Here is a 12,014-nt window from a genome sequence, read left to right as displayed (position 1 = left end):
TTTTTTTTTTTTTTTTTTTTTTTTTTTTTTTGAGACTCGGTCTCCCTCTGTTGCCCAGGCTGGAGTACAGTGGCATGATCATGGCTCACTCTAGGCTTGATCTCCTGGTCTCAAGTGATCCTCCCTCCTCAGCCTCCCAAGTGCCTGGGACCACAGGAACGTGTGACTACACCTGGCTCTTTTTTTTTTTTTCTTTCTTTCTTTTTTCTTTTGAGACTGTCTGGCTCTGTTGTCCAGGCTGGAGTGCAGTGACACAGTCTCAGCTCACTGCAACCTCCAACTGCCAGGTTCAAGCAATTCTCCTGCCTCAGCCTCCTGAGAGCTGGCATTACAGGCATGTGCCACCACACCCAGCTAATTTTTGTATTTTTAGTGGAGATGAGGTTTCACCATCTTGGCCAGGCTGGTCTTGAACTCTTGACTTCTAGAGATCCACCTGCCTCAGCCTCCAAAACTGCTGGGAGTACAGGCATGAGCCACCACACCTAGCCCCAGCTCTTTGTTTTTTTATGTATGTAGGTGATATCTTTTCTTGGCACAAAAAGAGTGTTTCTCTTTTTCTTCTGAAACTGTTCTTTGCTCTTCTCTGTTTCCACCTCCTGCTTTAATCCTCTTTAATATTTCTTCTGTCTCCTGATTATCACCAGGATCATTTTCCAAAGGTTCCCTCTCTGAAATTCATTTCTGCTTGAATCTAAATGGCACCTTTGTCTTTGCTTCTGTTCTTTTCCTCCCCTAGCTCCCTTTCTGCCCTTTAGTTTGTAAGGCATTTTCGAAATGCATGAGAGGTAACGAAGTGGAATGATGTGTGAAGCAGCCTAGCTGTCTTGTCAAGAGGGCCCTAGAGGGTGATGTCCCAGGCCATGCAAGCAACAGCAGGATATTCCTGTGGTTGGCGTTGCAGTGGTTTTCCTTCATGAACTTGAGTCTTCTGCACTTCATTTGTTCACAGATCTTCTCATCACTCAGAACCTGTCCTTCTTGTCTACAATCAGCCTCGAAGCATATTTAAAATTACAGTGGTTATGAGCGAGCTCAACAGTTGAATTCCTTAGCTCATGTAAATATTTATTGGATGCCTAGCATATATTATGTCAGGCATGGGCCAGGCACACAGATTTTAAATGTTACCTAGATACGGAAGGTCCCAGCCCTCAAGGGGCTTCTATTCTAGTTGGAGGAGGCAAGCAACAAATGAGAAAATAATTTAACCAAAGGCCGCTGACTGTGAGACATGACGGAAGGAAGGAAGTCAGGTGGTATGATGAAGAGAAAATGGAAGGAAGGAAGGGGGAGCCCTCTGGGAAAGTCTTCCTAAGAAGGGATGAGTCAGATCTGAGTGTTCAAGAGTAACGAGTGAAATGCTGTGCCTGGCATTTGGGAAGCATTTGGTGATACTTCACCAGCAGGTCTGGGAAGTTGCTTATCATGAACAGCAGGAGCTCCATGGGGCTTTACCTGCAGACTCGGGGAAAGAGGGCAGAATGTGCAGTGACTGCTAATTCACCTACATCAGCAGGTATGATTTGGGAAGCATTAATTTTCTTTTTTTTTTTTTTTTTTTTTTTTTTTTGAGACGGAGTCTTGCTCTGTCGTCCGGGCTGGAGTGCAGTGGCCGGATCTCAGCTCACTGCAAGCTCCGCCTCCCGGGTTTACGCCATTCTCCTGCCTCAGCCTCCCGAGTAGCTGGGACTACAGGCGCCCGCCACCTCGCCCGGCTAGTTTTTTGTATTTTTTAGTAGAGACGGGGTTTCACTGTGTTAGCCAGGATGGTCTCGATCTCCTGACCTCGTGATTCGCAGGCTTGAGCCACCGCGCCCGGCGGGAAGCATTAATTTTCACATTAATCACAGTTTTAGTACTTTAGGCAATGATCAAAAACAGGAGTTCACAAACCTAGAAACTGACTAAAGCATCAGGGGCAGTACATGTATTTCATAATCAATAAAGATGCCGTTTCTTTTGGCTGGGCATGGTGGCTCACACCTGTAATGCTAGCACTTTCGGAGGCCAAGGTGGGAGGATTGCTTGAGCTCAGGAGTTAGAGATCAATCTGGGCAACATAGAGAGACCTTGTCTCTACAAAAAAAAAAAAAAAAAAAAATTAAATTAGCTAGGCATGGTGATACATGCCTGTGATCCCAGCTACTCGAGAGGATGAGATGGGAGGGCCACTTGAGCCCAGGAAGTTGAGGCTGCAGTGAGCCATGATTGTGACAGTGCACTCCAGCCTGGATGACAGAGCAAGACCCTGTCTGGAAAAAAAAAAAAAAAGGATGTCATTTTTAAGTGCATTTGAGGGCTTTATCATCTTCATGAACTTAGGAAGTGAAGTGAGAGAGAAGACATCCCAGTCATAGAGAAGACTAAGTCTTTCCAGAAGGCATGTCTTAGTTCAGGTTACAAGAACACAAGACCATTTTTTTTTAAGTTGGTCGCTTATAAACAACAGAAATTCACTTCTCAATTCCAGAGGCTGGGAAGTCTAAGATCAAGGCACCAAAAGATTGATTCAGCATCTGTCTGGTGAGGGCCTGCTTCCTGATTCATAAATGGTGCCTTCTCACTGTGTCCTCATGTGGTGGAAGAGGTGAGAGAGCTCTCTGAGGCCTCTTTTATAAGGGCGCTAATCCTATTCATGAGGGCTCCTCTTAATGCCATCACCTTGTGGGTTAGGATTTCAACACATGAACTTGGGGGAAACAGAAACACTTAGTCCATGATAAGATGATTCCTTTGTTAAATTAGAAATTTATAGCTTTAATTTTGTTTTTGTTTGTTTGAGAGACAGGTCTCCATCTGTTGCCTAGGCCTCTGTGCAGTGGTGTGATCATAGCTCCCTGCAGCTTCAAACTCCGGGCCTCAAACGATCCTCCCACTTCAGCCTCCCGGGTACACACTACCACACCCAGCTACTTTATTATTATTATTGTTACTACTATTATTATTATTATTGCAGAGATGAGGCCTTGCTACATTGCCCAGGCTGTTTTCAAACTCCTGGCCTCAAGCAATCCTCCCACCTCCAGCTCCCAAAGTGCCTGGCGAGCCACCACACCTGGCCTATTGTTTCAATTTTGTGTTTTCTTTCTGACAGAGGGGACTTAAATGTTTGTTTCTATCTAAGCAAAGACTTAAGAGTATCTCAGATCGAGGAGACCCTAGCTGTAGTCGGGGAGAGAACTAGGAGCTCATTGGCTTCCTATTAGGATTATTTAGCTTCCTACCCTCTGCTGACTTTGACAGTAGTAGAGCGATAATGAAAGGTATAAGGCCCTAGAGCCAAAAAAAACAAAAAACAAAAAACAAACTGGATTGTGCTATGCAGTGGAGGAACACTGGTGACAGCAGACTAAGTTGGAGAGGTAGACGGAGCATGTATATCCTGTGGAGCCCTTCATAGACTATGGTACAGGTTGACTATTTGAAATACAGTGAAGGCCAGGGGCAGTGGCTCATACCTGTAATCCCAGCCTTTTGGGAGGCGGAGATGGGTGGATCACTTGAGGTCAGGAGTTCTAGACCAGCCTGGCCAACATGGTGAAACCCCACCTCTACTAAAAATGCAAAAACATAGCCAAGCATGGTGGCGGGCACCTGTGTTCCCAACTACGGGAAGCTGAGGCAGGAGAATCACTTGAACCTGGGAGGTGGAGGTTGCAGTGAGCCAAGGTCATGCCATTGTACTCCAGCCTGGGTGACAGGAACAAAATTCCGTCTTCAAAAAAAAAAGAAAGAAATGCAGTGAAAGGCCTTGCAGGGGTTAGAGGATGAAAGTAGGGTGATCTACTGTAGGTTTTTGCTTTTGTTTCAAAGCCCTCTGGATGTTTCGTAATGATATAAGGATCAACCCATCAGGAAGGCGTAACCATCTCAAATGAGTGTACACCTCGTAACAAAGCTTCCAGTTCCACGAAGAAAAACATTCCTAGATAAATAGAGAAAAAGATAAATCCACACAGTTGGAGAGTCCAACATTCCTCTTTTAATAACTATCATTAGTGTGAAAATGAATAATGATTCCCTAATTATACCTGTTGATACAAATGAATTTGCAGTAACTCCACATTTCTCCATCCCTTTTTCTCTGTGTCTGGACGTAAAGCTCCATGGAGCTCGTGAAAACCAGTGAGGATATAAAAGACCTTGACAACACTATCAACCAAGTGATCTAATTGACAGCTGTAGAATTTATAGACAACTCCACCCAGCAACTGCAGCGTAAACATTTTTTTATCAAATGTATGGGAACATTCACCAAGATAGGCCACATCCTGGGCCATAAAACAAGTCTCAGTCAATTCAAAAAGATGGCAATGCTGCCCTGTGCTCCGTGACTACAAGGGAGTTAACTTAGAAGTGGATAACAAAAAGATATCTGGAAAATTCTATATATTTGGAAATTAAACAGACACTCGTACAGAACTGATGGGTCAAAGAACACGTCACAATGGAATTAAAAATCCCTTTGACTGCTCTGTGAGGAGTGGATTGGAGGGGGCAAGTGTAGACACGGAGAGCCTGGGGAACAGAATTTGCAGAATTCTAGGAGAACTGTCATGGTGCCTTGCACTTTGGGTGAGGAAGCAGAGAAGGAGAGAAATGGACAGACTCAGACATTTTGGAGGTAGAGCCTATGTGACTTGCTGAAGATTAGATGCGGGCAGTATGGGTAGGTGAGGAAGCAAGGATGACCTTGAGGTGTTGGGGTCAAGTCATTGAACATATCTCCTTGTTGCTCTCAGGATTAAGTCCAAATTTGTCAACACAGTTGCTGATCGGGTCCCTGCCCACTTGGACAGCCCTATCTCTCACCCCTCCTCCCACTGTAAACTCCAGCCCCGCACAGCAACTGGCAGTCCTCCCTTTGCCATGCTCTCTCTTTTCACATGCTCTTCCATGTTTGCCCTGCTCTCCACTTATTTATCTCTTAGCTTAGATGTCACTTCTGCTGGGAAGCTTTCCTTACTTTTCCTCCAGCCTGGCGGAGGGGCTCTGCTCTGTGCTTCTGTGCTACCCTTCTCATCATCACTTTGCTCTGCCGCTTTTCTGTCTCCCCCATTAAAGCTCCTGTGAACAGGGAATTTCTCCCTTCCTTCCTTCCTTCCTTCCTTCCTTCCTTCCTTCCTTCCTTCCTTCCTTCCTTCCTTCCTTCCTTCCTCTCTCTCTCTTTCTTTCTCTTTCTTTCCCTTCTCCTTCCTCCCTCCCTCCCTCCCTCCCTCCCTCCCTTCCTTCCTTCCTTCCTTTCCTTTCCTTTCTGTCCCTCTCTGCCTCCCTCCCTGCTTCCTTCCTTCCTTCCTTTGATGGAGTCTCGCTTCATCGCCAGGCTGGAGTGCCGTGGTGAGATCTCAGCTCACTGCAACCTCCACCTCCCAGGTTCCAGCGATTCTCCTGCCTCAGCCTCCAGAGTAGCTGGGATCACAGGCACGCGCCACCATGCCCAGCCAACTTTTTTTGTATTTTTAGTAGAGACAGGGTCTCACCATGTTGGCCAGGATGGTCTTGATGTCTTGACCTCGTTATTTGCCCACCTTAGCCTCCCAAAGTGCTGGGAGTACAGGCATGAGCCACCGTGCCTGGCCTCATTCTTTCATTACTACTACTACCATAGCCAGTTGCTGGTTACCTGGGCTGTCAGTCAGGAAACCTAGCCCTCATAAGAGTGGGATGAAAATAAGATCACATAGCATTTATTGAGTCCTTGCTGTGTGTGTGCCAGGGGCTTCATACACATGACCTCTTTTAATCATCCTGGCAGCATTATGAAATGGATTATCAATCCCATTTATAGGAAGAGGAAACAGACTTAGAAGGCTTAAGCAAGCCAGGCATGGTGGCTCATGCCTGTAATCCCAGCACGTTGGGAGGCCAAGGCAGGAGGATAACTTGAGCCCAGGAGTTCAGGACCAGCCTGGCAACAAACCAAGAGCCTACGAAAAACAAAAAAATTAGCAGCTGGGCGCAGTGGCTCATGCCTGTAATCCCAGGACTTTGGGAGGCTGAGGTGAGCGGATCACTTGAGGTCAGGAGTTCGAGACCAGCCTGGCCAACATGGTGAAACCCCGTCTCTAATAAAAATACAAAAATTAGCCAGGTATGGTGGCACACACCTATAGTCCCTGCTATTCCCAAGGCTGAGGCAGGAGAATCGCTTGAACCCAGGAGGCAGAGGTTGCAGTGAGCTGAGATCACACCATTGCACTCCAGCCTGGGTGACAGTGCGAGACTCCGTCTCAAAAAAGAAAAGAAAAGAAAAAATTAGCTGGGCATGGTAACTCATGCCTGTGGTCCCAGCTACACAGGAGACTGATATGAGAGGATCACTTGAGCCCAGGAGGTCAAAGCTCAGTGAGCTATAATTGCACCACTGCACTCCAGCCTGGGTGACAGAGTGAAACCCTGTCTTAAAAAAAAAAAAAATGGGCCAAGGCCGGGCGCGGTGGCTCAAGCCTGTAATCCCAGCACTTTGGGAGGCCGAGACGGGCGGATCATGAGGTCAGGAGATCGAGACCATCCTGGCGAACACGGTGAAACCCCGTCTCTACTAAAAAAAATACAGAAAAAACTAGCCAGGCGAGGTGGCGGGTGCCTGTAGTCCCAGCTACTAGGGAGGCTGAGGCAGGAGAATGGCATCAACCCAGGAGGCGGAGCTTGCAGTGAGCTGAGATCCGGCCACTGCACTCCAGCCTGGGCGACAGAGCGAGACTCTGTCTCAAAAAAAAAAAAAAAAAAAGGGCCAAAAGAGCTTGCTCAAGATCACACAGTTAATGGTGGAAATGGAATCTGAACATAGGTAGTCAGATTTCAAACCTAAAACTTTTAACCACCAAGTCATACTGTCAAATTCAGACTAGAATTACAACAAATTGAAAATGAATTTGAAAGTGCACTGGTGAGCCCCTGATCATCTTGCTGCCTGTGGCCAGGCTTTGGCTCACACTTGGTGCAGATGGCTGAGCAGGGTTCACTGGAGGTGGGCGCCCAGGTTAGGGTGGTGCATGGAGCAGGAGCAGGAAGATCCATTACATTATAGCCGGCACATCGGGTACAGAGTGCTATTGTGTGCTGCCTTTTAACCCCACCCCTTACTCTAAAAAAACAAAGGCCTCATTGCTAGTGCTGGCTAATTTCCATAAAGGAATTTAGAATGGCTAATTTTATATCATTTCGGTAAATATTCCACATCCCATTATAACATGGCCAACAATGATCCTCTTCAAATTAATACCAGCAGTACTTGCTGCGGAATTAGCCTCCAGAGATGCAATGTTATCAAAAAGTGATTTTTTTTTTTTTTTTTTTGGTTTTTTGTTTTTTCAGATAAAGAGTAAAAAGTCCTTATGTACTTATTTTCAGTCAAGGTACTGAGTGGATCATATTAGGAAGGTTCAAGAACTTCATTGCACTGCGCGACTCTGACTACATAAAAGGCTTTTTGTGGTTGACACATGTTTTGAAGTGCTGTGAGCCATAGATGTGAATGGTAACTAATTATACTTGACATTTTAAAAGCGAAGACACCGAGACTTCTTACAAAACCACTGTTTATTGAGTACTTACTATGTGCCAGCCACTGTACTGAGTACTTGTGGGTTTCATTTCAAACCAAATTGTTGCATCCTTGTAACAACCTGGGTGGGTGGTAAACTGAGGAACTTGTCTGAAGTCATGGGGGTAGTACCTCAGGCTGCCAAGACTTGAACTCAGGAATACCAGACTCACGATTCTTAAGTGCCATTTTCTCACATTTCTCTGAGATGTACCACTGAGGCTGCTTTTGTGTGTTCCTTTGAAATATGATCTATATACCAAAATGAGCATGCTGAAACTTTAAATGCTTAGTTTAAGAAGCAGTCAATATACAAAATTCTTCCTAATTTTGAAATTAGAATCTTCAAATTCTGTTTTTTTGTTTTGTTTTGTTTTTGTTGTTGTTTTGTTTTGTTTTTTGTTTTTGAGACAGAGTCTCACTCTGTCTCCCAGGCTGCAGTGCAGTGGCATGACCTCAGCTCACTGTAACCTCTGCCTCCCGGGTTCAAGGGATTCTCCTGCCTCAGCCTTCTGAGTAGCTGGAATTACAGGCACGTGCCACCACGCCCAGCTTTTTCTTTTTTTTTTTTTTTGAGACAGAGTCTCACTCTGTCACCCAGGCTGGAGTGCAGTGCCATCATTTCGGCTCACTGCAACCTCTGCCTCCTGGGTTCGAGTGCTTCTTGTGCCTCAGCCACCTGAATAGCTGGGATTACAGGCACACACCACCACGCCCAGCTAATTTTTGTATTTTTAGTAGAGACGGGGTTTCAGCATGTTGGCCAGGCTGGTCTCCAACTCCTGACCTAAAGTGACCTGCCTGCCTCAGCCTCCCAGGCACCGTGCCTGGCTTAGAATCTTCAAATTCTTAAAATGGATGTTAAGATAATCTTCATTTATGAAATGATAGATGATCAGTATTTTAATTTCATTTTTTTGGTTTGTAACATTCATTCCTCTAGTAGATGAAGAACAAAAGATAAATCCTGTGGCTAACTATGTGGACTTCAGAATTACTCAAGTCTGAAATTCCTTTGATACTTGTATCATGTAGCACCCATGTTCATCAGTTTTAAATATTGAGAATCCCAGTGGCCTGTTTTACTAGTCTGCTTGGGCTGCCTAGTAAATACAAGACTGGGTGGCTGAAACAACTGAAATTTATTTTTTCACGGTTCTGGAGGCTGGAAGTCTGAGATCAGGGTGTCAGCATGGTCAGGTTGTGGTGATGGAGCCTCTTCCTGGCTTGCAAATGGCCACCTTCTCACTCTGTCCTCACATGACAGAGGGAGAGAGGGAGAGCACTCTCTGGTGTCTCTTCTTATAAGGGCACTGATTCCATCTTGAGGGCCCTACCCTTCTGACCTCAGCTAAACCCAATTATCTCCTAAAGGCCCCTATCCAAAAGCCATCACATTGTGGGTTAGGACTTCAACATATGAATGTTGGGGACACAGACATTCAGTCCATAAGTGTTATGGTGTTAGGATGATGTTAGGCCAGGGATCCAAGAAGATTCAAATCCTTCCTTGGTTAAGCTACCCCAAAGTTTGGGGAACAATGGCAAAACAAAGCAAATAATGCTCCTACTAACTAAGGCTTTGAAGTCTCAAATCCCTGAGCAAAGCTCTGGAAAGCTAAGCAGTTCGTACAGGAGAACTCATTTACCTAAGGCGGCTTGAATCATCCACAGCAGAGGTCAGCAAACCACAGCCTGTGAGCCAGGAGTGGCTTTTACATTTCAAATGGTTGAAAAATCAAAAGAAGGATGTTTTGTGATGTCTGAAAATTATATGAAATTCAAACGTCCATGTCCTGAAATAAAGTTTTATTAGGACACAGCCACTCTCATTATTATTATTACTATTTTGAGACAGAGTCTCTCCCTGTTGTACAGGCTGGAGTGCAGTGATGTGATCTGGCTCACTGCAACCTCTGCCTCCCAAGTTCAAGCAATCCTCCCACCTTAGCTTCCTGAGTAGCTGAGACAACAGACGCATGCCACCATGCCTGGCTAGTTTTTCTATTTTTTGATAAAGATGGGGTTTCACCATTTGCCCAGGCTAGTCTTGAACTCCTGTGCTCAATCTGTCTGCCCGCCTCGCCCTCCCAAAGTGCTGGGATTGAAATTAGAATCTTCAAATTCTGTTGTTTTGAAGAAACTGCACCCGGCCCACTCTCATTGTTTATCTGTTATCAATGGCCGCTTTCATGCTACAACAGCAGATTTGAGGAGTTGCAACAGAGCCTGAAATATTTACTATCTGGCCCTTTAGAGGAGAAAGGTTGCCACATGCTGATATACAAACAAAGCTAGCCAATGACTTGCATTGCCTAATCCCAAGACCAAATCTTAGCTAAAAATATCGTTTTAGGCAGGTCACAGTGACTTACACCTGTGATCCCAGCACTTTGGGAGGCCAAAGTGGGAGGATCACTTGAGTCCAGGAGTTTAAGACCAGCCTGGATAACACAACAACACCTCGTCTCTATAAATAATTTAAAAAGCCAGGTGTGGTGGTGCGTAGCTGTGGTCCCAGCTACTCTGGAGGCTGAGGTGGGAGGATCGCTTGAGCCCAGGAGACTGAGAGTGCAGTGAGCCAAGAGCATGCCAGTGCACTGCAACCTGGACAACAGAGCAAGACCCTCATCTGCAAACTATATATTTTTCTTTAATTTTTTTTTGAAATGGAGTCTCGCTGTGTCGCCAGGCTGGAGTGCAGTGGTGCGATCTCGGTTCACTGCAACCTCCGCCCCCCGCCCCAGGTTCAAGTGATTCTCCTGCCTCAGCCTCCTGAGTAGGTGGGACTACAGGCGCACACCACCACGCCCACCTAATTTTTGTATTTTTGGTAGAGACAAGGTTTCACCACTTTGACCAGGATGGTCTCGATCGCTTAACCTCATGATCCACCTGCCTCGGCCTCCCAGAGTGCTGGAATTACAGGCGTGAGCCACTGCTCCCGGCCTGTGTGTGTGTGTGTGTGTGTATTTAATTATATATATTTATATATATTTTAAAAGATTCAGGGCCCCCCATTAACACTGGAAGAAATAGATCCAGAGACAGAGAATATTTACCCCCAAAGCTTGGTATGAGCTGGTTTAGAGATTGTCCACTTCAGGTTGCAATGAGCCAAGATCAGGCCACTGCACTTCAGCCTGGGCGACAGAGTGAGACTCCATCTCAAAATAAATAAATAAATAAAAAGAGATTATCCACTTCAAGTTTTCTAATGCCACACTGGATGTTCCAAGGAAAACCTGAGAGAGAAAAATAAATGGCCTTACTGGAAGATGGAAGAAGTGAGAGCCACAGTAATTTGCTGATGTTTTTATTTTTTTTAAGTTCAACCCTTATGAAATGTAGTCCAGGGTCCCAGAATTGGGCTAATCCAGACAAAGATTTATCTTAAATCTCTGCCTCTTGTTCGACACTCATTCCTCAAGTCAAAGGCGAAGGCAGGAATGGAAGCTAAGAGTGGTACCTTTCCAGAATTTAATATGAATCAGCAAACGTTGGTAGCATTATTTACCTGTCAGGCTACTTTCTTTGTTTCTGACCTGTTTCTGTTTTGTTTTCTTCCCTCCTCTCCCCTTTATGCCCACTCCTTACACACAAAGGTGATTTTAAAGGATGTGGACTCACTTCTCTACGTGGACACCGATGTTCTCTTTCTGAGACCTGTCGATGACATCTGGAAGCTTCTGAGGCTGTTTAATTCCACCCAGCTTGCAGCCATGGCCCCTGAGCACGAAATCCCCAAGATTGGCTGGTACAGCCGCTTTGCAAGGCATCCTTTCTATGGCTCTGCAGGAGTTAATTCAGGAGTCATGTTAATGAATTTAACTCGGATAAGAAGTACCCAGTTCAAGGTAAATGAGTGCTTTAAAATTCCTTGTTTAGAGACTGGGAGTTGGTCTTGTCAACAGTGGCATTCCCCGAGTGTCAATATGCTGATTTTGGAAATTAGGTGGCCTATAGGTGAAGATAAAAGGAACCAGAGAAAATCATTTAGAAAATTATAGAATATTTGTTTATTCAGGAAAAGCCCAGATGGCTGTGGAATTTAAAGCTTCACCAGAGTTACCATTCAGGAATACTATGTTGCATTTCTGAATTCTGTAATGTTTGAACCCTTCATACCCAATGCTTCAAAGACTATGTAAAATTTCTTCAAATTACCCTAGGGATATATTTATATAAGTCCGTGACGATATTTATATAAGGATGTACATGATCTCATCTTTTATCCTAGCAAAGAACTGGGAAGAACCTAAAAGAACATCAGTAGAGAACTAGTCCAAAAAAATTATCCTCCTGGCCAGGGGTGGTGGCTCACACTTGTAATTCCAGCACTTTGGAAGACCAAGGTGGGTGGATCACTTGAGGCCAAGAGTTTGAGAGACCAGCCTGACCAAAATGGTGAAACCCTGTCTCTACTAAAAATACAAAAATTAGCCAGGAATGACGGCGCACACCT

General features: G+C 45.1%; 1 protein-coding gene across 1 annotated transcript in view; it reads left to right on the top strand.

Moving 5' to 3' along the window:
• The window catches only part of GXYLT2 (glucoside xylosyltransferase 2), an 85,478-nt gene that overhangs the window by 53,468 nt on the left and 19,996 nt on the right, over positions 1–12,014 (top strand). Inside the window, 1 exon segment of the mRNA XM_017892179.1 lies at positions 11,155–11,406. Coding sequence (XP_017747668.1) covers positions 11,155–11,406 — 252 coding nt within the window.

This window comes from Rhinopithecus bieti, unplaced genomic scaffold, assembly GCF_001698545.2.
Source record: "Rhinopithecus bieti isolate Rb0 unplaced genomic scaffold, ASM169854v2 scaffold_21542, whole genome shotgun sequence".
In the NCBI taxonomy this organism is placed as follows: domain Eukaryota; kingdom Metazoa; phylum Chordata; class Mammalia; order Primates; family Cercopithecidae; genus Rhinopithecus; species Rhinopithecus bieti.
This window is presented reverse-complemented; position numbering and strand designations above follow the sequence as displayed.